The 25912-nt window shown below is 35.7% G+C and overlaps 2 protein-coding genes and 1 long non-coding RNA gene across 5 annotated transcripts in view; 2 read left to right on the forward strand and 1 right to left on the reverse strand.

The window, feature by feature from the left end:
- The window catches only part of epsti1 (epithelial stromal interaction 1), a 20670-nt gene extending 12479 nt beyond the window's left edge, over window positions 1-8191 (reverse strand). Inside the window, exons 1-7 of the mRNA XM_082175077.1 lie at window positions 7950-8191; window positions 5950-6008; window positions 4903-4986; window positions 4735-4808; window positions 4561-4644; window positions 2963-3036; window positions 1561-1648 (exon numbers count right to left, since the gene is read on the reverse strand). Of these exons, the coding sequence (XP_082031203.1) occupies window positions 1561-1648; window positions 2963-3036; window positions 4561-4644; window positions 4735-4808; window positions 4903-4986; window positions 5950-6008; window positions 7950-8113 (627 nt within the window). The 5' untranslated portion in view covers window positions 8114-8191. The remainder of the gene's footprint in view (window positions 1-1560; window positions 1649-2962; window positions 3037-4560; window positions 4645-4734; window positions 4809-4902; window positions 4987-5949; window positions 6009-7949) is intronic.
- Window positions 7914-25912, forward strand: part of dnajc15 (DnaJ (Hsp40) homolog, subfamily C, member 15) — a 25752-nt gene continuing 7753 nt past the window's right edge. The window contains exons 1-7 of one of the 3 annotated variants that reach the window (XM_082175086.1): window positions 7914-7983; window positions 8149-8191; window positions 8432-8553; window positions 9880-9931; window positions 14915-14988; window positions 19925-20001; window positions 22702-22772. In XM_082175086.1, the coding sequence (XP_082031212.1) occupies window positions 8449-8553; window positions 9880-9931; window positions 14915-14988; window positions 19925-20001; window positions 22702-22772 (379 nt within the window). In that variant the 5' untranslated portion in view covers window positions 7914-7983; window positions 8149-8191; window positions 8432-8448. Of the gene's footprint in view, window positions 7984-8148; window positions 8192-8431; window positions 8554-9879; window positions 9932-14914; window positions 14989-19924; window positions 20002-22701; window positions 22773-25912 lie in introns of those variants that run through there. The other 2 variants (XM_082175085.1, XM_082175084.1) reach the window with 2 other exon arrangements.
- Window positions 10239-14728, forward strand: LOC309502641. The gene is made up of 3 exons (XR_014207353.1): window positions 10239-10261; window positions 12372-12464; window positions 14687-14728. It is a non-coding gene; the product is annotated as an uncharacterized lncRNA (long non-coding RNA).

A 25912-nucleotide genomic window follows, 5' to 3' on the forward strand; every position in this document is an offset into this window, starting at 1 on the left:
TAAGGGGAATAGGTGGGACGACCTGGGCCTGGCATCCTGGGAAGCCAATACAAAGGATCTTTTGCACAAACAGAGGATATGGTGGAGATTAATCTGTCTTGTGGAAGCATCACTGAAAGCATAACAATTCTCGGTGGCCACAAAACCACATCAAGAACCCGTCTTTCCACAAACACTTTGATCGGCGGGCCTACGACATTTAGGTTGGAGCGTTTCATTACTTGGCCTGGAGTCCATCCAGCCACTTAAGTCAATACAGCAAGAGAAAGCACAATCGAACGGCCTCCTCTCCCGGAATGCCGAGAGAGCCAGAGCTCTGCACAGAACGCTGTTTGCATGTGTTGTGTACCAAGACCCCGCAGTCCTAATGCACGATCTGTCCATTAGAGGAATTTTCCCCATTAGTCATCCAGAGGGAAGTCCTCGAAAATCTCAAACAGGGAACAATTTCAGGCGGGTTTTGAAAGCCGCACAACAAAACATTCTTTGCTCGACATGAGACAATGTCGTTTTTTAACAGTGCTGTCAGATGCCAGTTTTAGTGGTTTCTACAACATAAGAGGCAGCCCTCAAACCTCTTATGGTCAGCCCAGCCCCACCAGTCACGGTCAGCAATTAACCAGGGATCGGGGCAAATTGCCACTGAATGTGACAAAAATACTCCAGCAGCAAACTCCTCTATTTGATCTGTTGCCTAACTCTTGATATATTTCATTACATCAAATTCTAGGCCTCTGTACTTATCTTTGTAGACAGTGTAGTCACTGTTGTCACTATAGCACAATCACTCTCTCAGAGGTTAGTGCTGTGAATTTGCAGTATTTCACATGCTTTGTGATAGATACGATCTAGACAGGTGGAGCTGCGGATAAAGTGGAAAAGTTTGTTTAAAAAAAACTAACAGCAAAGTATGATCTATATCTCAGTATTTGGTTAACACAAGAGTATATTGATGCAAAACGAAGCTGCTTAAAATTCAAGTGAAGTCAATGTGGTTAGCAAATAATTAACACCTCTAATGCATCCTGTCAGATTACTTTTGTCCGCTGAGACTCTGGCTCCTTTCCAGGTACTTTCACTCAAACAATACAGGTTATTCCACACCAGTCTCTCTTTTTGTTTAATTCTCACAGACCCATCTCTGCCTTTTGTGAGGCGTGCTCACTGTGAACTCTGGGAAGTCCCCTGAACTCTGCTTGCCTCACCATTCAGAAGCAGCACTTGCACCACTGCGATGACTGAAAGCTGCATATTTAAAACTGAGAAAGCTTTATAATGGACTCAGACAGCCTTCTCTGGTATGGGGCTAATAAGTAGATAATTTTTTGGAGGGGGGTGGGGGTGGATTCAGCAGGCTGACTCTTTGCTATAGTCCAATGTGCAATGTCAATGAAAGCTCTTGAGTGAGGACTGTTTACATTGAAAACATGCATCAAAGACATATCAATTAGTGTGAATTATTCCAGTGCCTCAGGCTCTAACCTCAGTGCCACAGTTATGCACAAGAGGCTTGAACTCGGGCCTATAGAGCATACAGTGCATTTTTGGCCTCTGTCTTACCCAGGATGATGTTGGTATGGAATTGCTCAGTGCCATAGAAACGTTACTGCTGGACCGCTCAATTCTTTGAAGAAACTCATTGGTTTTCCTGCAGGAGGAAAATACATAATTGTGATTACAGGGATATTTCATCCAAAAAATGAAAATGCTGTCGTCATTTACTCATCCTCGTGTTGTTCCAAACCCATATAACTTTCTCTCTTCCAAAAAGAAAAAAAAAATGGCACACAATTCTGAGCTGTATATACATTTGAGGAAAAGACTGAAATCTAAGTTGTTATTTACTGACTATCTAGGACTGCTGGATGCTCTCAAATCTCATTCACATTTGCATATATACAAGGGCTGGAAATTAATATTTGTAGTTTAATGCTTAATTATTATTTTTATTAATTAAAACAAATATTAATTTAGCCACCATCGTACCAAACAAAATCTCAGTTTTGCTATTCAGTTTCAGCAAATTATGCTGCATCCAGATTCTGATTTCTTCTAGACACTCATTTAAAACAGCTAACATGCTGCCGACATCAGGGCTAGTGGTGATGTAAATTTGAGTATCATCTGCATAGCAATGATACCCAAGGCCATATTTCCAAATAATCTGTCTAAGTGGAAGCATATATGCTTAAATAGAGTCGGGCCCGTCACTGAACCCTGAGAAACTTTTTTTTATGATTTCCCAGACTTATGCACGATTAGTTAAGTAAGATCAAAACCAATCGAATACCATCCTGGAGGGACACAGCCAGCTGTGCAGCCCATGGTATATTGTGTCAAAGGCAGCACTGATGTCTAACAAGACCAAGATACGTTTTGTAACCAATCACAATGTGCCAAATTTGAATATGCACATATTAAAATTGCATGGATGAGATCTAAAAGGTAAGCCAAAAATGAATTTGAAAATGAAATTAAAAAATTTGGGGTTGGTTTTCAAACAAAGATATTGTATAATTTTAGAATACTTGGAATATATGGAATTCATACTGACCACTGCAGTATTTATGCATTATTGTGATTTTTTGTGGCCAGTTTGGCCTTAATAGCTAAATAGTATTGCAACAAGACTAGCAAAAAAATGCTTTCATTGAAGAGTTATATGGGTTTGTCATATGGGTTTACAACAACATAAGAGTTAATGAAGCAAAAGTTTCACTGCCTACAGTGACACGTCAACTGTTTGACTAATTTGAAGGATTCCTTTGCATTGTTTCAATAATCTCTTGACAAGATTTCTGCATAAAAGGCATATTTTCTACTGAACTTGGGCCAAGGGTAAACTTGTCCATTCAGGTTTATTGTTTTTGGATAATGGCCAATAAAGCAGCTTAACATCCTTCTTCCTTGTTTTGAACAAATAACACTTTAAATCTGGCATGTAGGGAAAATGTAAACGTACATTTGCTTATCGTGCTGATACCGCTCCTGTCTCTGTTCCTCTTCTTGCTTTGTCCTCATCTCTAGTTTATTGGCCTGCAATGCAATGGATTAAAGATGTTTTGATGTAAAAGTACTTACAGTATCCATTCTCAGCTTAATATGCAAAATGAACTACAAGTAAGCCATTTGTAGGTTGACTTCACAAAAAAAGTGTAAACATTGTGGCTCTCTTTGACATATCAAAACATTACTGGGTTTGTTTGAGCATCCTGACCAGCTGGACATACAGTAACAAGATTGGCTCATCCAATGGTGTGAGTATAGGGCAGAACTATCAGATCATACCAACCTATATATATATATATATATATATATATATATATATATATATGTATATGTATGTAATGTATATATATATATATATATATACATGCAAAGCATCATGCAAACATTTTTAGTACCAGGTACAGTATTTTTTTTTTTATTCTACAGCCATTTAAACACCATGTCTTTTTTGCAGTGTAACTTAATAATTTAGCATTCATACCCCATTATCATTTGGACAATTGCCATCAATAATCTGCACTTGCGCTTGCACTATAATCTTATTTAAATAATACGAAATATTTAAATAAAAAATGTGATCCGTCTGTACGGAGCCTTAAAGGGACATAGCAACAGAAAAAAATATGAAATGGAAGAATTATATGAGAATGCTTTTTGCGAGAGAATGCAGTGTTTCTCGGGGGAACGCAACACATTTGCAAGAGAATGCTAAAGCATTGACAATTTGTGAAAATTATGAAAATGCTTTTATTCTGCATTTTTCTAATTTAATGCAACATTTTTCATCACAAAGTCCAAAATCTGATCTTCTGACAAGTTCTTGAAATATTGGATTAAATAGTTTGACTACTGACTTTAAGTGCACACAATTAGATTTGAATAGATATATTTTTATTCTTTTTTTTATTCATATTATGTTTCAACATTAGCAGAATGTTCATTTTCCATATTCCTAAAACTGAATATGTTTTTGAACCACATATTTTCAAAGCGTTTTCTTTCTTTTGTCATTCCCCTCTGTAGATTGCACTTCCTGTTAGATGCTTACTGCATTTCATTGGCTCTGTATTTGTACTCTCCACAACGACAATAAAGTTCAATCTAATCTAATTAATTCTCTAGCTGTTTTTCATTTCCAGCATTCCAGTTTTCCAAGCTTATCTCCAATCCCGAGATCCCTAAAGTAAACCATTATTACACTACAAGAACAGCCAAGCAGTGACCGGCACATGTTTTAGCAAATGAACTCTGGTGTCTGTGGCTGCTGCAATAATTAGACTCGTCAATCACGCAAAGCAAAACTCATGCAGCAGCAGCACTGAAGGCTGAAGTCTAATATCTCATTTAATTGCAGAGAATATGATAACTTGTATGTTGCCTGCAGTGACATCTGGAGTTATAAAGTCTGAATTACAAAGGCATCATAAAAAAAAGCACTGAATCCAAACATAAGCCAGATGACCATGAAGTTTTGCAAGATGCATAAGAGTAACATAATGCCCTACAGAAATGCTGTAAAAAGTCAGATGTAAACAATTTCTTGGGCTGTACCTTCTCTCGCTGTATGGCCTTCATCTTCTCATTCTCCTCCTCCTCTGCCTGTCTATTTATTCTATCCATTTCCTCTTTTCTGAGCTGTAGAAACATGCAAATGTACTGTAAATACGCAAAACACCACAAGTATTAAGGAAATGAATCAGACATTTTAAACAGGTACTCCGAAACCTTTTTTCTCAGCTTTGACTGGCGTGCTTCCACCTGCTGTCTCTGTCTGACTTCTGCCAATGATACTGCGCCACCTGTGAAAGAATAAGTTCGCAGCTTTAGAAGTTCTTTTCCTTTGCTCTTTTGTGTTTTAGATCAGGACATCTGCATATTTCATCTTCACGTTACCCAGTCTCTCTGGAGGCAGCTGAATAGGACCAGGGCGATTCTCCTCCCGCCATCTCCTCAGATCCTCCTCTTCTTTCTGTGCCGCTGCAGATAGAGAAATATAAATGCTTTTCATTTCTAAACACATGGGATGGTGCAACAGATGGTGCAAAAGTTTGCATGATGCATGGTAATAAAAGACTACGTTCTACACACACTTTTTTTAAAGACTTTTTTTGTTAACAAGCTAAAAGCTGGAATACACTACTACATGGATTTTGCCCATATGTTTGCCCCAATTTTCAGTCGCTGAAAGTCAGAGCCAGTCTGCAGATTTTGTGAATTTGGACTCGGAGTTGGCCAATTTTATATGCTCTCTTAGCAATTAGGCTCATGTTTCTGCATGGAGTTCAGCTCCAACCTAAATAAAACACACCTGAACCAGCTAATCGAGATTTTCAGGATCACAGGTAGGTGTGGTGAAGCAGGTTGGAAATGTGCTGAGTTCACGCCATGTCATAATTACCATAATTTTCAATGTTCTACTCATGACGTCATAATAAGTAAAGCCACCTTGCCGCCATATTGGTATTCCCACACATCCTATTGATTTAATAAGAAACCATCTGATTTTAATGAGAAAACATTACCTAACAAGTCTTGTTTTATTTATGAAGTTTCCCTGTACATTCTTACATTGCAAATGTCCTAAACGTGTAAATGGTTATTTGTTTAAAACTGGGAATTTTTGAATTCAGAAAATCCCCAGTTTAAAAGTTGTAACAAGTAGGACAAGTTTGGAATCTCGCGATTACGGTAATTGCTTCATGGCGTGAACGAACGCACCTATAAAGTTTTTTAAAATCTGTTTAGATTTGAATAGTTGTGTAGTGTATTCCAGGCTTAAGATAATATTTAACTACATTAACAACAACAACAACGAAATAAATGTGTCTTCCCTTTCAGTCACAAACAAACATGCTGAAATTGCACCTGATGGTAACAATTAGAGAGACATCTGGATCACATGAAGATGAAAAATACAACAACAGTCGTGTCATGACTTACTCCTCTGCAGTTTGCTCCATCTTGATTCATTTGGTGGTATCTTGGTGTATCCCTCAGCACTGTGTGGGCAATGGCATGTATAGGTTGATTTTAGTTTCTGACTGTCTCCAACTGTGTTGTGAACTTATCAGCTTGTCTCATGTGCCAGCAATGTCTCAAAACCAAGGTGGGACACAAGTCATCTTTTCTTACGTAAGGTCAGAATTTTTCACAAACAACTCCGGGGAACTCCCCCTCTATCCCCATCATATTTGATCGTGACACAATACTCCCACCCCAGATATTGCAGCAGTCAAAATACAATTAAAAACACATTTGTATCACATTTGTATCATAGCTCCCTGACATCACAAATGACCCTGAATGTGCTGCATGATGACATATAAAACAATGAATCATGTGGTAATTATGATCATGTTAATCAGTAATCAAGAAAATGATCACAACACAAATAGAAATAGCAAGAGTAGTTCAGTTCAGGTAACAGATCAGTGTTTTACATTGGTTACAACTAAATAAACAAATCAATGACAAGGACACAAATAATGAGAATCCCCCTTACAAAAATTCACCATAGTAACCATATTCCTGCCAAAATATCATAGTTACAGTTAAGAAAACTGGTTTCCTCAAAACCCAAAAAGTTGACATTGCTGAAAGAGATCACATATACATTTATTAGGGTTTTTAACTAACATAAACTAGTAACTATGTTGTTATTGTACAACTAGCCCTATATATATATGCTGTCAAATTATTTCTATATCTAGTAAATAATGCTTGAAAATAACCAAAGATTATTTCGATTTTTTTTAGAAGATTATTATTTATTGTATTAATTATGGTTTCAGTGTTTGAACGATTTTTATTTACAAAGTAGTTGATGATGTTTATTATCTTTTTGTCTTGTGATGCCTTGTCAGCATTATGCTCATTGTAAATGAAGGGAAACATTTGTCTAGAGCTTAATAAACCATTTTAGATGTGCTTCATATACAATAGGTGTACATTTATAATGGCTAGAAACAGGTGTTATAATGATGGCCGAGATGACATGATAAAGTTTAGTTGAGACATTAAATAAAGACCTTTATTTAAAAACATGTAGGCCTATATACATTTTGGAAACCGGTACTGTGTACCAGAGGGTTGTTGTGTTTTTTAAGGTTATTTTAATAGGTACTGTTTTATTATAGGCCTATTTTACAATGTTTTTAGTTTTACAATGTTTAGAATGTTTTAGTGTTATACTATTCCTGTTTATATAAACATTTTAAGGAGAGAGATAATACACTGGAAAACGTGTTCGTGATCTAGTATCAAAGACAAACATCCCTTCGGGGACAATAAGTATTTCACAAGGTTCTATATAGAACCTTAAAGGGTTCTGTCATGGGATAATTTTAGGGAGTTTTAATTTATACATTTTGTTTTAATTCATTTTTTATTTTAATAAAATTGTATAGGTTACACAGCTCGTAAACATATTTTATCACTTGAAAACATTGAAATAAAAAGTGTATTATGCAATCATTTAATGTGTTTAATCCTTATAAAGGCCTATAACCTTTTTGCTAAAGGGTTTCTTAATATTGAGTAAAGAACCCTATAGTTCTACTTTATACCCCATTGAACCTTTTTTTCTAAGAGTGAGTATCAGATAAGTTACAGAGTCCTGTAAGTTTCGTTTCTCCTGATTGTTTGGACGGAAACGAAAGTGAAACTTAAGTAGGCTAGGCTAGTTGTTGGCAAACAAAGAAGCTATGTAAATAAATGTACGATTTAATCCCCAGAATACCGAAATAAATATCGAACTAACGACACATTTGAAGTTTTCTAAAACGTTTAAAATGTATATGTGTTTTAAATGTAAAATGTAAATTTTTATATATAGGCTATATATATATATATATATATACACTTTTTTTTTTATGTATCAAACGTAAACATTCGAGAAATTTCACTTGACTAATAGGCCTAATTGCTTTATCTGTACTCACTGTGTTGGCTGATTCTGAGGGTTTTGTGTTCCAGGTGAGGAGTTCTCACTTTCATATTCACTCGTTTGCTCGCCGTCCGTCATATTGCTCCTTTGATTTATTGTATTTCCTCTATATCCCACGCTTCTTGCGTTATTACGATTTAGATGTGTATAGTTATTCATACTAAATTCTGTCGCGTGTCTGTGTTAAACCGCAGCAGCTGATCACTGGCAGTGGCAGAGCTGGCTGTGACAGGATTGGCAAGTCTCTTTCTGTGTGGGATTCCCTGCTATAAATACCATTATCCATATGACCATATGCAACATAACACATGCAACCTTTTTAAACCCATGATAAATAAATATAATGCTTAGGGTTTACATTATGGTTTGGAAGTTTAAGGCATACATAAAACTGTTTTAGAACTGTTTTAAAACCTCTGCTTTAGAATCGCGAGACCCCGCAGCAGCATGAAGTTTGTCCCTTTGGTGTTTCCGTAGTTGTAGCTGTCACCAGCATGGCGAGCTCCAGTAGTGTAGCGATGGACGGGGACTTCATGAGACATGCTGAATATACAACAAAATCCACCGTGCAGAGTGAGACAGATATTGACAAACGCCTTGTGAGTAAATGTCGCGCTGGAGAGTCCGGAGCAGTTACACTGTTTTACCATATTATGGCTGAACCACCTGTGTCATAAGAGTTTCATCTGTGCGCATCATATGAGTGACCTTGCTGATCACTTCTGAAACTAAAGCATTTATATTAACACTTTTACCTTTTTCTTTTCAAAGAGTGTTATATTATTATAGTATAATGAAAGTAGCTCAATATCGGTTGTTGGAAATAATTATTAGCCACGAAGTGTTACTCATTGTGAAGCCTTACATTCTCAGTTTTTATACATCAGCCATTGTGAGTTTATAACAAACACTTTATGGCCCACTAGAAGTTCTAAGTACAAGCTAATTTAATACCTTGTCGATCTATTAAATAACATGAAAGTTAAACAATTTGTTTTGGGCCAACCTTGTCAAAGTCGTGTTTAAAAATTAAAATAACTTAAAAAATGTGAAGTTTAAATGCTATATACACCTTATGGATACAAATTGTTTGTTCGGTGGTTGCTAGGGCATTGCTAGGCAATTACTAGGATGTTCCAGATAGAAATATATATATAGATAGATAGATAGATAGATAGAAACTGTCAGATAGATTTACCATCCATCAGATAGATAGATAGATAGATAGATAGATAGATAGATAGATAGATAGATAGATAGATAGACAGATATACTGAGAGACAGACACATAGATAAATAGATAGTTAAACCGTCAGATAAATATATAGATAGATAGATAGATAGATAGATAGATAAACTGTCAGATAGATATAGATAAACCGTCAGAAAGATAGATAGATATATCGATAGATATATCGATAGATGTAAGATAGATAGATAGATAGATTGATAAACGTAAGATAGATAGATGGATAGATCATGGATAACTGTCAGATTGATAGACTGTTAGACAGACAGATAGATAAATAAAATGTCAGATAGATAGATAGGTAGGTAGATAGATAGACCATCAGATAGGTACCATTAAATAGATAGGTATAGATCCACCGTCAGAAGAATGAAGCTTAAAGGGCTTGTTTATTTACATTTTAGCTGTTTAACATTTGCAGCTTTAATTCATGAATCATCATGTAATGATGATGATTCACGAGTCAGACTCTGAACATTCAGTCTATGGGTCTGTGGTGAGTTTGGTGGACGTAATTTTAAATCTCTGAAGAGTCCATTTTTGATCATCTACTATGGGAAAACCATGTAATGTCTGTCCAATATAATTATATGGCAACACTTAAAATGCTTCTCTACAAATACTGGTCCTGTGTTTGTTAATTGTCATAGTGATAAAATGTTTGTGTGTGTTTCAGGCCGGCACTCTGATGGCAGTGGGACTGGGTGTTGCTGCGGCAGGGTTTGCAGGTGAGCACAACCGCTAGGACCCCAGTGTATGAACTCATTTGGAGATTCCTTTGTCATTAAACCACATGTTGCACAGTCATATGGAGAAGCTACATGCATTCATATAATATGTGTGGTATAGCTTAGTGGTTAAAGCTCTGGGATGGGAACCAAAGGTTAGCTGGTTCAAACTGATGATTGATTACCATTGTGCTTTTGAGGAAGTTCTTAACCTCAGGTTACTCCAGGGGAGACTGGATTGTCTGGATTTGATTGCCTGGATTGCTTGCAATAAGTATTTTCAAGCTGTTGACAGCATTAGCTACATGACAAATTAGAGGCCATTCACAGGTCAGTGAACCACAAAAAAACCAACAACAAAAAACGCAAGTCTAGAGAATTTTTTTTTTATAACTTATTTTAAAGGATTAGTTAACTTCAAAATAAAAATTCTGTCATCATTTACTCACCCTCCAGTTGTTTCAAACCTGTATGAATTTCTTTCTTCTGCTGAACACAAAAGAATATATTTTGAAGAATGTCAGTAACCAGACAGTTGATGGACCCCATATTTTTTTTCCTACTATGAAAGTCAATGGGGTCCATCAACTGTCTGGTTACTGACATTCTTCATAATATCTTTCTGTGTGTTCAGCAGAAGAAAGAAATTAAAGGCAGGGTAGGTAGGATTTTTCAAAAAAAAAAAACATTCCAAATTTGTTTCAACTGTCTTTATATACCAATACATAATTAAAATGTAAGTACTCTGAAAAAGAGAGTATAAAAATCGAGTGTCTGTAGACCTCTCACGACTGTTGTAAACACAGCTAATTATTTCCATTCACTCCACCCCCTCCCTTCTGAGCTCCATCCAAAGCCACGCCCCCAAAACACATGAACGCGCGACGCCAAACGCTCAGGCTCAGCTGGAAGACGCATTTATTTACCTGAAACGAGTGGAGAGGAAGGAGCGCAGTACATACAGTGACATCATGTCAGAATCACATGTAATAAAATACCTAACTTTATCACTATAAATATAAACAAATAAGATGGCTTTTAGTACTCACTATCAAGCTAGCATATCGATACTGGTAAAGTTTAAAATATATTTTGTTTGATTCGGTAACGAGCTATATTTATAAGGCAAAGCTAAAAACAGGTTGCATTGATACACATTTTCCCATTACCATCAGTTACACTGTGATGAAGGTGAATTTCGTGTAAGATTCATAACATATACGGTGTTTTGCATGTAAGAGTTTCCATGATGAAAACATTGTTGACTCTGATGAGGACTACACTCCGGAGACAAGTACCGCATCGTCGGTTCGATGACAGGTCCGGGGTCGAGGGCGAAGCAGAGGAGGTCGTTCAAGATTCTTTTTTTGCCTTGTTTGCCTTCGCTGACTGCATATGCAGGTGCTTTGAATTTTGAATGCTCTTTCTCTGCCATAATTTTACTCTTCGTACTGGTTCCGCGCCTCTCTTGCACTCCTCAAATCAAACGGGTGCGCACATATGGGCAGATCTTGTAGCAACAGGGGTGGTAGCCATGGTTGCGAGAGAGAGTGACAGTCGCCCAAACCAATCAATTGTTTCGTCCCGGATGGAAATAATGAGCTGTGTTTATTGCAGATTAAAAGGTCTACAGTCACTTGATTTTTATACTCTCTTTTTCAGAGCACTTACATTTTAATTATGTATTGGTATATAAAGACAGTTTAAACAAATTTGAAAAAAAGTTTTTTAGAAAAATCCTACCTACCCTACCTTTAAGATGAATTTTATACATTGTATTTAATATCATGTATTTCATCATATATAGTGAAAGAGTAAGAATAGTTGTTGCCTGAGCTGCAAAATTTCTCTGTATAAAAATGCACATACACATATGCACAACTGGTTAATGAGAGGTGTGTTATCTGGGTCTATATAAAAGGGTCTTTATAAAAAGTGTTTATTTTGTTTGAACTAGTTTTGAGGATGGCTCACTTGTAGAGGTGTGATGCTCACGAGACGATACACGATATTAGGTCCACGAGAGCGAGATGACATGATATTTTTAAGAAATCTTCAATGACAAAACTATGACTGGAAAAAATATTATTTTATTCCGCTGAAAGTACAAGCTAAAATACACATACATTACCATTCAAAAGTTTTAAACAACCTCCATTTTTCCAGTTTTTATTGAAATCTATGCAGTTTAATGTATCAATTTACTCAAAAAATTAAAGCACAGAACAAATAAACAATTACACATAAAAAAAAAGAAATCATGCAATGATTTTGTTTAAAAAAAATGTAAATCTAAATCTAAATTTTCGACTCATCAAAGTAGCCACCTTTCCAGATATAATCAAATATTTTTTGGGAAGTTCTTCCCAACTCTGTTGCAAAAGTTCCCACAAACTTGTGTTGCATTTGTAGGTTGCTTTGCTTTCATCTTTCTGTCCAGTTCATCCCACACCAGCTCGATGGGATTAAAGTTTGGAGACTGTGCTGGCTATTCCATGACTTGAAGCCTACCATCTTGTTCTTTTCTTCTAAGGTAGTTCTGACATAGCCTGGAAGTATGTTTTGGGTCATTATCTTGCTGTAGGATGAACCCGTGATCAAATATACCAGAGGGTGACTATAGGTGTCACATAATTAATTCAAATAAAGTATCAATAGCAAATAATAATATGGTTTTACTTAACAACACTGTTAAAATACATAGTTATACTATAAAAAATAATGACCTTCTGTACATTGTGTATTATAACAAATGCCTGCAGAGGGCGCGCCAATGGCCTGTAAGTGTTGTTGTTGTTACACTTTACAGCACGATTAAATCCTTATTTAATATTGGCCAAAAAACATTTAATTCAAATGTCTACTTAATCTTTATTATGTGGCTACTTCTTTATGAAAGAAATGCAACAGCCCCTGTAATTTCTTGAACAAGAACATGTGGACATCAAAACATGCAAACTCAGATCTTTTATTTTAAAATCGCGATGGACAATAGTTTGCATATTTAGGAATAATTGATGTATTCTCCTGTCTTGGCGTATGTCTATAAAAGATTATGTTACAAATTTGATGAAATGGTGTACATTGCTAGATGAACGTTATAAGCAACCCAAACTCGCAGCATATGCAGAGATGGAGTTTGTTAACCAATCTTCTCCACGCATGTAAATTATAACAGTGCAACAGTGCATATTTATTTAATTGAATCAAAGCATTTGTGATTCACAATAGCACTATGCTTTATTTTTAATTTTTAAATGGTCTTAATATCATAAAGCCTTAGAAAATGGTCTGATTCATGGATTCTCGTCTGTGGAATGCACCACTTCCGTTATGTTTTTCCGTTAGTATTAATTATCATAAGTTGTAAAAGACACAAATCAACTCCCACATGCTGATATTGTGAGACTGCTTTTCACCTAGACGAGAATGATTGTCATGTTTTAATATCGCCACACCCCTACACACTTGGCTGTGTGTTTTATGCTAATTATTATTAACCTCAGGCATGTGGTCAATCATTTTAAATAGTCAAAATGTGTTGTTAATTAAGCAGCCATTTTTCATAAGTTCTCCTGTGCGTACTTTTACGATCCCGATTTATTCACTGTTTGAGTAAATTAGTTGAGTGAATAATTAAATGACTAACTCAAAAATACACTCGTTTCTATCATCAATGAATGAATGAGTGAAAACTTCTCAGTGATTGACAGTCTGTCTTGAATGCGCAAACACAGACAAGTGGAGTTATACTAACAGCGAAAAGTCTAAGTGCTGTTGGACCGAATATCAGCACTCTTGAAACGTCGTGTTGGCGAAAGTTTTGTGTTTGCGTTCTGGCGCTGAGTATGTTTCTAGGCAGGATGTTTGCAAGGTAAAATCCCTCATGTTGTGGTTCGCAGCGGGATAGAGTAGCCATTGTAAAATGCAATAAAAGTTTTTTCCTCTTTTGTCGTCTTAAAATATTTAGCTAAACTTTCCTCGTGTATGTTAAAGCTGACCACAGATATTTATGATGTGATTCTAAAGGATTGGAAGCACTCGAGATGATGGCGGCGTTGATGAGGGAGATGGTTAAGCCACTCTTACTGTGAGTGTTTGTTCAAGCCCCCAGATGAAGCTCGCCCTGGTTAATGAGGTCAATGTGGCCTCTGGCATTAGAGAAATCAAAGAGTCTTTAAATGGCCGCATGTGGCCAAATAATTAAAGCGACTTCGTCATCCGCATGTTTACGTTTGATTCTTTTCTGGCAGGTGTCTCTGCCGTCCTCCCTACTGCTGCTTGGATAGTTAATCATTGTTAGTCGCCAAGTCTTCCACCCATAGCTGTGTGAGGTCAGGATGGAATAGCACTTGTGGTCGCTTTGAGGAAGGGGGCTAATTCCCATTTCAGTACATCGAGGGGGCAGCACTTCTGCCAAAAGCTGAGGTGGTGTGTGGTCTGATTCGTTCAGAGGCAGGGCTTCGGATTACAGTGGAGGGAGCCTCAAACGCTTTTTTTTTTTTTTGCTGAGAAGCAAAATAAAGTTTTCCTCTCAACAATAAACTCTTCAGAATTTGATGAAATGAAAATCCTGAATAGTTCCCATGATGTATTACTCTAATGATTTTTTATGAATTCTTCACCTACAATTTGGTTGCATTAAATGAGCCGCTTAACGGCCTTTCTCAGCTTTTTTATTGAATGCTGGATGTTCAGAGGCATTATATGTTCATATCATTGAGTGCTGCTGACTTGCAGTGTGTTGCTTCACAGTTGAACCACAACCGCTGGCAGTTCACCAGCACCCTGACCAAGTAAATACCAAGGGAAGTTGAAAGGCGTCCTCACCTTTAACACATATTGAATAAGACTAAAATGTGGTTTTGTCCTTGGTTTCACCCTTAAACCAACTTTGTTAACCCTGGAAATTAACTTTGTAAATTGTCTGGCACACTTTTCAACCCATTAATCCTTTTTTTCTCTTATTACATTGGCTTTTAGGTCGATATGCATTCCATTTATGGAGGCCTCTGGGTCAGGTTATCACGGAAGCTGCCAAGAAATTACCCACTACGGTAAGTGTCAGAAACACACCAACAATTTTTTAGCATGCATAAGCTAATGATTTTGTTGTGGGATTGCTCTCGAACACCTTATGAATCAGTATTCCCATTTGAAAATATCCAGCACAACATATTCATTTTTTAAACACAGATTCTGTTTCAGAAAGCGATGATTTGTGGGAATGAAATTTGGATATTTCCACATCTTGAGGCACTTGTTTTTGTGTGCGTTTTTGGCATGTTAAACCTCCTGCTGTAGGGCGAAGGACTGATTCATCGTGTCTTACTGGCCCTTGCCATAGTTCACGCTGTGCGTCTGGTTTTTGGTGGAGTCTATGAACCTGATTTGTTCAGGTTTTTCTTAATCTCTAGGGATGTGTGGTTGGGGCTGGTTCCCAGCGCTTTGACTCAACCTGTCCACCTGTGTACTCTCTGAAACTTCAATAATCTCAGTGGCTTTCGCAGATTCGCGACTGAGTACTCTTGTAATAGATCATTATTACAGTTATTAATCAAATGATTTCATTTTTCTGTGATTCACATAACGGATTAGTGTGATTAAGTGACATGTTTTGGGCTGAGATTGGACCGAACATTCTGGTCTCCATCGCCGTCTCTAAACGTACACATGTTTTTACTCAGTTGTGAACTTTGCCCGAAATCCTGCAGGATGTACGATTTCTGAAGGAGCCACAGAACGATGTTATCCTGTTTTGGCATCTTTAGTAAAGAGAGAGTTCAGTGAAAAACAGAGAAAATTCTGAAATTGTTTACTCAACATCAATAGTACGTGAGTTCCAAACCCATATGCTGTTCATTTTGCCGTAGAACACAAAAGTTGACATTTTTGAAGAATCTTTTCAAAGCTCTTGCCTATTGAACCAGAGTTTATATCATCACTCAGGACTGTTCAGGTCCTGAAATGACTTTGTTTTTTTGGTCTTTTCCTCATACAAACCTATTTTAATGCTTAAGAAGATATGTAATCATATGGACTACTTTTATGATGCATTAATGGGGTATTTATTTTATTTTATTTTGTTAGGCCCTTTTGTTCTTTGGTTGAAGATTCTTCATTCGTTTATTTTTTTTTGTTTCAATTAATAGACAACAACATATGGGTTTTGAATGATGTTGAGAAAAATAATGTATTATTTAATTTAAAGAATTTTCAGGTGAAATGCTCCTTTAAATTTTAAGTTTGTGCTGAAAATACTGAAAATGGCTTTTCACACTGTGCTTAACCTCAGGTTATCGTCGTGCTAAACCCCACTTTTAACCCCTCATTGCGGTGCCAAACTTGTGCAGCTTGAAACAATGTGGTATTAGTATGTTATTACTAGATGCTTAGCAACAGACAGCCAATCGTGTGGCACATATTCACATGCTTTGGATAGTCAGTCAGCTTTTGAGGGGAAAAATGGCAAATGGCGATGGAAAACGTGCCAGTTGGAGTGAAGAAGTTATTTTTCACTTTTATTGTCCAAAAAGTCTATTCAGGAAAAACTTGATAGCTTAGTTTATATACATATATAAAATGTAATAATAACATACGGACGCGCAATGCTAAAGACTTTATGGCAAAGATTGTGTGCGGCGTTCGTCCAGTCAATGACATTGACACCGCAAATATGCAAATAAGAACGTAACCCAGTGTTTAGGAATGTAAAGTGTGAAACGTCTTAAGAATACCGCAGATTAATTGTTAACCCCGGGTAAGTTATGAGCGTTGTGAAACGTGAAGCAGGATAACCCAGGATTCCATTCACTGGGTTTAGAATGAGGCAGGGTTAAATATTTCAAGTGTGAAAGTCCCAAAGTGAAAAATCTATGAAGAAAATGGAAACAGAAACATTCTCATTCTTTACTGTAACAACATCTTGAATTTGAATGAAGAATACAGCCTAAACCTCCTCCAAACACATGAAACTTCATGATCATGATCTTAACACTCAAATTTGGGCCGTGTGATGCGTTCACGCTTTGTCATAATTACTGTAATTATTAGATGACATCCTGGGATGTTCTTCTCAGACGTTTTCACGTCCTTGGACTCTGAATTATGCATAGTTCTATGACAACACAAATTAATCTGTGTATTGTGTCATTTGAGGAATCGGTTGACAAAACCACAATATAGCAAGTGATGCAAATGCCTTGTTAACCCTCTGGGGACCAAGCTGTTTTTGGGGCCCTTGAGATGTTCTGACATGCTCTGACATTTGTGCTTTTTTCAGTTATTTATAAACATGTTAATGGCAAAGGTGTAAATTCACTCTATATAGCACAAACAGGCCTACCATAATATGCGAGCAACATGTATGTAGATGTTTGTATTTTTAAGAGAATAATGTTTATGCGTGGTTATTTAAAAAAATAAAAATGAAAGTTGCTGAAATAAGACCACAAAACTCATACAAAATATGTGCCCACAAGACTTTTGACTAATGGATGTTTTCTCTTGGAGTTCTAGCTTCAAAATTATGTGAAAATAGTCTTGCTTTATCGTTCACAAAAAAAAAATACATTGATTTAAATGGTGTAAAACAGGTTTTGCTTGGAAAGCCAATATGCGAGGGGGAGGAGTAGTTTACACCTTAGATTACCCAGTCCCACCCACTCTGCATAATGACTCTGCATAATTAGCCATTCATTCAGGTGTGACACTGACTGAGCCACAATGCAAGGACAAAATAGCCTATATATTTAGAAGAAGACTTATATTGACCATTTAAGATTTTGCTTACATCTATCTTGTAAATATGTTTTGCTATTTTATTAAAAAGGTTACAATTACAACAATAATTACAATTTCAGCAATATTTCTGCAAAAAAAGTACTCTTTCTTTGTAAAAAAAAAAAAAAAAGATTATAGGCCTACATTTTATCATATGTATTCATTAGTTTGAATATAGCCAACATTGGAACATCTTAGTCTATGACTTTATTTTTGACAAAATAGTATTTTATATATATGAGCAGAAAAGCTTATTTGATGTGACAGTATATTCTACAGTAAAAACTGTACCCAAATCTAGTCAACAAAATGTTGTCTTTCATACTTCGCCTGACTGTAACGCAGTAACTGTAACTGTAAAAGCAGTTTATTCTTTCACACACAGACGCGCGATTCATATTTAGGCTAAACAGTCTTTACAAATATGTACCCTTCATTCATCTCACAGAAACGCTATTCATATTATAGAAACGCGATTCATCTTTTTGTTTACATAAGCCTACAACGTTATTCCATAACGTTATTCCACATTAACACTTGAGAAAGGATAACTTAGCCTACCTCACTCCTCAGCGGGATCTGCTCCTCATATCAGCACGGAAAATTTTCTCCATAAGGTAGGCTATATTATGCCTCTTTGTTTACAGCTGATGTGGGGGCGTTTCACAGACTGAAATGGTTCTCAGAATTTGCGTTTGAATAGCACGCGCTCTCCGGGGCGTGGTCAAATTACTTTTGAATGGCTCCTAATGAGCTCGACTGGAGTCGCTCTCTTTTTATACAGATTACAGAAGCTGATAATATTTGTTTTTTATATAAATTACTTCATTTAAAAGCTGCGATCTCAAGCTTTATGCCCGTGGGTCTGTTTGCCTGGTTGACTGAATTTTCGCGGAGTTATAGATCATTTTCGAACGCGTTTCAAATGGGAGTTTACTGACAGAGAGAAGGCAGAAATAGCATCATGTTAGTTTTTCTTTATTTGTCAAAAAGCAAAACACTTTATTTGTATTGTGAGTATACAGAAAAAAAATAGAAACTGAACAGGATCGATTGATGTATTACACGAAAATGAAAGATCAAAATTAACAGAGCATTTTGTGTTTATTTTTCATTGCTAAAAAAAAAAACGAGCAAAACGCGCGGGCGCGTTTTTGGTCCCCAGAGGGTTAATAAACATATATTTTAATGTTGATTTTGTGGTACATTCAGTGCTATCAACAGTAAAAATCTTTTGTATATTTTCAGATTACTCTTACATTATTGATGAAATATTATAAGACATTAACAATAGTGATATCAAAAATATAATGAAATGACTGCATTTTACGTCTGAAGCCGCTGCCATTTTGAGTGTTTCCTGTAGATGTTGCAGCGATCAGGCGGTATAAGTCGGGACTCTCAGAAAATTAGCGAATTGAAACTAGGAGTTCAACGAGGACGCGAGCGCTTTTCTAGTCAGTAATTACGGTAATTCTGGCGTGAACGCACCTTTAGTTTTGGAATTTGGATAATTATGGGGTCAATCTTCTCAAATCCCTAAAATCTCCATTTTCACATAATATGGTGAAAGTGCTGATCATGAGGCTTTTAGCTGAGCCAAAACAACCTGGTTGCCATCAATATTGAGAATGATTATACATTATTGTGCACATAAGTCATCTCGTGTTGTGATTAAAGGATCGTCATGGGTTGAGTACTATACTATTCACAGCATTTGAGGCATAATGTTGATTACTACAGAAATTAATCTTGACTCTTATATTTTTGTTAAAGCACTTAGATGAGTTATTCAGTTAAACCCTGTTTATAACTTGATCTGTATAGTTGGTGAAATCATTTTCAGCTGGGACCACTTTTCTGGGTGAATGAAATTCTGATTACGGATTACCGACGTAATGTCTGTGCTCTACAGATCCCTCCATCGTGTCTCATTGTGTGTATCACGACAACCAAATTGAAAGATTGGGTATAACTTTACAAGTGATTCTATCATCCAAGTTTCATGTCAGTAAGGTTGAAGTATTGTGACACTTTGAATACCGTATGTATGTTAACTGCCTGCCCTTGTCTATTTCAATTCTAAGAGTTTAAAACTGAGGAAAACACCTTTTTTCTCCTAGTAATCAACAATACACCACAGATATGCTGTTGATGGGGCTTAACTTTGAATCTGGACCATTGCTTTCAACATTTTCTTTTCTTTCCTAGTCATTTTCTGCATATTACAAAGGTGGATTTGAGCAGAAGATGACCAGACGGGAAGCCAGCCTTATTCTCGGGATCAGGTAATTGTGGGCTAAACAAAGCCCTAATTCACTGCAATTCCTCTTGCTGAATTCTCTCATTATGAGTTGTCATGGAAGAAAACAAAGGTGTTTTACAGTATATACACACACACACACTGCATCACTAAACTTCCCAGAAGAGCTTGCGGTTAACTCTGGGGGCAATTCTTTTGGTTTGAAGTCGGTCGTCATCTCCTGTCGTCACAGCTTTGATCCTATAACGTTTAATGGGAAAAATTCTCAGCTGTGTCTCTTTTTAATTTATAATCTGCTTTTCGGTGGACCACCCTCCTCATCCTCGGAGGTATATTTCTCTAAAAATTTCCCATACTTCAACAGAAGTTCACATGGTCCCAGACCAGGTGTGACTCACACCATGCAAGCATCACATCCTGTGTGGCGTAGCTTGCATCATTTCTTTGTGTTGTCAGTCAAACTGGACTAATGTTTTCATAGAACTGAACCAGACTGTGTCCAATATTTCTTGGACGTGACAATATTAATTCGGTCAACCGCGTTCAGGCTCATAAAACTGTACCGATTCGGGTTAATAGTTTTTATTATTCTCTTCTCATCCGTCTTCAGCTTACTTTGGTGTCTGTCACTCACAGCTGAAATAACTGACCCCAGTGATGTTATACTATTTGCACTGATATACTTTGATCTTTCTACGCCCATCATAAATTCAGCTGACTTGTTGGGTCATTTGTGCTTATTAAAGGTATAGTTCACCTAAAAATAATCCATATACTACTGTTCAAAAGTTTCAGGTCTTTTTTTTTGGATGCATTAAATTGATTAAAAGTGACAGCAAAGACATTTAAAATGTTTCGAAAGATTTCTATTTTAAATAAACGCTCTTTCTATTGATCAAAGAATTCTAAAAACAACCAAAATATTAAGCAGCACAACATTGATTTATGATAGGAAACGTTCCTTGAGCAGCAAATCAGCATATTAAAATGATTTCTACAGGATCGTGTGACTGAAGATTGGAGTAATGATGCAAAAAATTCTGCTTTGACATCACAGGAATAAATTACGATTTATTTATTCAATAAAAAAAAAAAAAAAAAAAAAAAATATATATATATTCCTCCTTTCAAAGGAACAAACTGCATTTTTAAATGAATATCAAAAAATAGTTATTTTGAAATTGTAATATTTCACAATATTATAGTTTCTACTGTATTTTTGATCAAATATATGTAGCCTGTTCCTACAGGTTTATTTTTTTATTTTTTTTTTACCTAGTCATGCTCATGTTTTCTTTGATCATCCTTATGTTCATTGCTGTTCTGACTTTAAATGGGTTTGAGGTCACAGTTTAGTCTCTCGACTGCCACACATTTCTGCCTGACAGATTCGTCATCACATTCTGGAAGCCTCCACTCCTCACAGTGTTTTAATCAGTTGCTCAGGCCCCTCTCAGACGCCCACTCCTGCATATGATTTGAGACTTGAGAGGAGGGTTGGTAGGACTGAACACTTGTGTGTAAGCATTAATGTATCTTTTAATCATCACTTCTGGCTGTTTAGCTGTGACTCAGATCCAAACCATGAAAGCTGTAGGCTGGAAAGAAATGTATTCATCTTTCAGTAAGGATACAGTGTGAAGCCAAATAACCTAAAACCACCTGACCTCACACCATAACTCAGTGCTTCATATAGATTAAAAGATTTAATCAATTTAATAAATACAGAAATTTGAATCCTTTATTAAAAAGAAACATTACTATAGTCAAGTCAAGTCACCTTTATTTATATAGCGCTTTTTACAATACAGAATGTTTCAAAGCAGCTTTACAGAGATAACAGGAAAATAATGCAACAAAGTTTGTTTCTAGAAGAAAATAGTGTTATAGTCCAACTTAAGTAAGTTCAGTAATGTTTCATTTTTGTTGTAAAAAAGTCATTAATTATTACTTTACTACCACTGACTGAAGAGGTACATTATATTTATTTATTTAAATGTGCTTGAATGTGTCAGAATTGTTTTAAGTAAGTCTTATTAGTATCTAGCACTACTAGAAAAACAAAATATTTCATTAGAACATCATATAGTCTTAATTGATCAATTCATTGAAATAAATACTAGATTTGTCCATATTAATTAATCATATCTAATATGTATATCTGATTTTTCTTTATCATTTTATAAAATATTATTCAAGCATAATTTTTCCCCCCATTTAATTCATGTTTTAAAATTTAGTTAAAATATCAAGTTAATAAATCATTTTAAAATTGAATAATACAGTCATGTTTAAAACTGTTTATTTAATTCATGTTTTAAAATATAGTTAAATAAAACAATAAAATAGTAAATAAATCATTTTAGATCTACATTTTAAATTGAATTAAAAAAATTGCCAGGTTTTTTGTGTCATTTTGTCAAATGCTTTTCTTTTTCCATTTGTCGAGTTAAGAAATGTCCCCACACTTAGACCATACCTTATTTATTTATTTTTCAGTTGTTTTGCTTTTTTTGCCCACTAAATTGGGGAATTTCAGGGAATGTACAGATTGAGTCTTTCCAGTTGATGTGTGCAGTGATGAAGACAGGCCACACATGTTGATGATTTGTGCAAAAAAATCAATCTGGAGGCCTGTAATTAGATTCATACAGCAGTTCCCTCTGTGACCACTAGATGGCGGTGTGTTCCTTCTCTAAATGTTCTGTTTTCTTGTTTTGCGCAGTCCAACCAGCACTAAGGCAAAGGTACGGGAATCCCACAGAAGGATCATGGTCCTAAATCATCCGGATAAAGGTCAGTAGTTCACGATGACATGTTGGGATGGTAGCGTTTAAATCAATAATCCTCTGGTTCGGTTCTCCACATGCAGCTGTAGGTATTGTCTGAGCAGACAGTGGCTGAGACGGGTGTTGATTACATTATTGATTTCAACAGCATTTGTCATAACACACTTTTTAAAGAGGGCTCACATCCCTGCAATGCTGACTTGCTGTAATTTAAGCCAGAACCACACAAAGCAGGACATAATCAGGCAAAACCCTCACACAAGTGCGGTAGATTCGAAATCATTTAATTGAAAAATAATCAAGGCACGTTTTATAATCTTTCCTTCACTAAAAGAAGAATGATATTGAATCATTTGCATTCCTATTCACCCATAAATAATAATACATAGTGACATATATTTTTAATAAAATCTTGCAAATGTCATGCAGAGACATTTTTGAATGATGGCGCAAATTAATAATACATTTTTAATCAATTCAAATCAGTTTTAAATTTATTCAGCTAATAGTTTTATCTTATTCATTGCAATGAATCAGTTTTACCAACTATATAATGTGATGTAAATGTAGAATGTAAAATATTGTTGCAGCTGAAGTTCAAATCAGAGACGCTATTAATACATCTTGATGCTCTCATGTGGCGAGAGAGGAAAGTAAAACTAATGACACATTCTTTAACAAACTTAATGGTTGAATAAGCAGATGTTTAGCAGATGTTTTTATCCAAAGGTTTTTTTTGGTATATTTTTATTCAGCAAAGATGCATTAAATGAATCACAAGTGATATTAAAGACATTTACGTAGTTACAAAAAAAATCTGTTTCAAATAAATGCCGTTCTTTTGAATTTATTTAAAGAATCCTGGAAAAAAAAAACGTTTCCACAAAAATATTAGGCAGCTGTTTTCAACATTGATGATAATGTTACTGATAATGTTACATGATTATATTTCTTTAGCAATAAATCAGCATATTAGAATGATTTCTGAAGGATCATGTGACACTGAAGACTGGAGCTGACAATTCAGTTTTGATCAGCGCAACAAATTGCATTTTGAAAAATATAATATTACAATAAAAAAGTTATTTTGAAATTGTAAAAATATTTCACATTATTATTGTTTTTACTTTATTTTTGATTACATAATATAGCCATGGCGAGCATAAAATTCTTCTCTCAAAAACATTAAAAAACATTGTGTATTGTATATCACAAGCAAAATAACAACAAAATAATACATTTTGAATATTCTGCGTATCACATAGTAGTGATAATGGACCAGGTACTAACGTATTTAGATCTGATAAGAATTTGTTCACTCTGATCTGTGCGACACAGGTTATAAATCACTGTCTAGCGAATTGCTTTTTTTCAAGTGGTCTTTTTAAGCACAGGGTCTCACCTAATAAACACGGTGAGCAGGAGTCTTTCTTTTTCCTTGGTCACTGTACTCGCCCTGTTTTTCTGTTCAAGGTTAATGGCCTCACCTTTCCTTTCTCTGGTTTTTCCTCTTTCAAGTCCGTTTCTCACAGCGCTCAGAGATGCTGTATATATATACTGTATATAATGTATGTGTGTGTGTCAGCCCTTGTTTGCTCCTCTAGACCACTAATACTCTCAGGGAAATAAGCGATGGTGTCTGTGATGCTATCTGTAGTGGAGCGATAAGGCCTCTGACTGTAGAGAGGACATCCAGCAGAGAAAGTGTGGCAGATTTGTCCCATCCTTCAGCACTGCTAAAAAAGCCTTTACTACAGTGCTGATAATAATGGTGTACAAGAGCCCATTTTTGTTTGTTCCACTAGTGGAGGGGGCTGGTGGATTAAAGACCCCATGAAATGGCTTGATGAATGCAGTTTGCTTTCTTTTGGCATTTATGTGTTTCTTATTGAAACAGAAAGCTGGAATAAAACGTACTAAGGGGTAATTTACACAACATAAAAAAAAAACTAAATTATGGGATAATTTTCATTTTTGGGTGAACTAACCCCAGCTGTTCACACAGAATGCATTATTGCACTGAAAAAACAAGATGTGGAGCGGAAAAAAGGCAACGTTATTCGACGCGAGTTAAACTTTTTTTTTTACTTGAGCGGCGTGGTGTTAAGCCCTATTCGGACGGGACTAGTTTAACATGGAGAGGTGGGGTAAAGTAATAATTACCAGAGCTTCTCAGTGATTTTAGTCCCGTCCGAATGTGCCATCTCAGTAATCATTACGGACAATGTCAGTAAAGATTACGCCGACTTTTACCTTCAGTAAAAAGGGTCGGAAAAATGACCTCAGGTAATACTAATCCCGTGCGAATAGACCCACTGTAAATATGTACGTATATATTTCGTCATTTCGTGTTTAAAAGTAGTTTCCCGCGGTTTTTCAAGTATGGATTCAGTCAAAAACATTCAGTTGCGTTCTAGACGCTGGGACGAGTCTGTGGCAAAACTCAAGTGTAGAGGTCGACCGATAGTGGATTTTACCGATAACGATAGCTAGGTTGGGCCATACTTGCCGATAACCGATTAATCAACCGATAGTTTTTAAAATTGATACTGGATAAAAACAAACATAACACTCCAAGTAAAACAGTGCTGAACTTTATTATAAAAATAATAAAACTGTATTGAACCATGAAAACATGCTAAATGAAATAAATATATAATATGAATAAATATTGAAGTCAATAAAAGACATTCATTCAAACTGAAACGAAAAGTAATACTCTAAATAACAAATAAAACCAGTTACATTCAAAATGTAACTATTAAACTGTTATTTTTCAAGCCAACTTAATGAATAAAAAAGTAACAAAATTTGATCGGTATAATATTTGAGCAATACAATTGCACCTTGATCATTCATGTTAGTTTGATTAGTTTCGCATTAACTATGGTTAACAAATAAAAACCTTAATTTAAAAATGTATTAGTACATGTTAATTAACAAATAATGAACAATCCTTATACAGAAGTTATTAACCTTAGTTAATGTTACATATGGAATTTTATTGTAAGTGTTATCATTTCATATAAATCCAAACAGTCATGCTTAAATATCTACAATGCCAGAGCATTGAAATGACATAAATATTAAATGTATAGTCTCACACTTTTGCTTCTATTTTATAAACACTTGATGATTATCTAATCA

Source organism: Leuciscus leuciscus, assembly GCF_965113295.1.
Source record: "Leuciscus leuciscus genome assembly, chromosome: 7".
Lineage (NCBI taxonomy): Eukaryota > Metazoa > Chordata > Actinopteri > Cypriniformes > Leuciscidae > Leuciscus > Leuciscus leuciscus.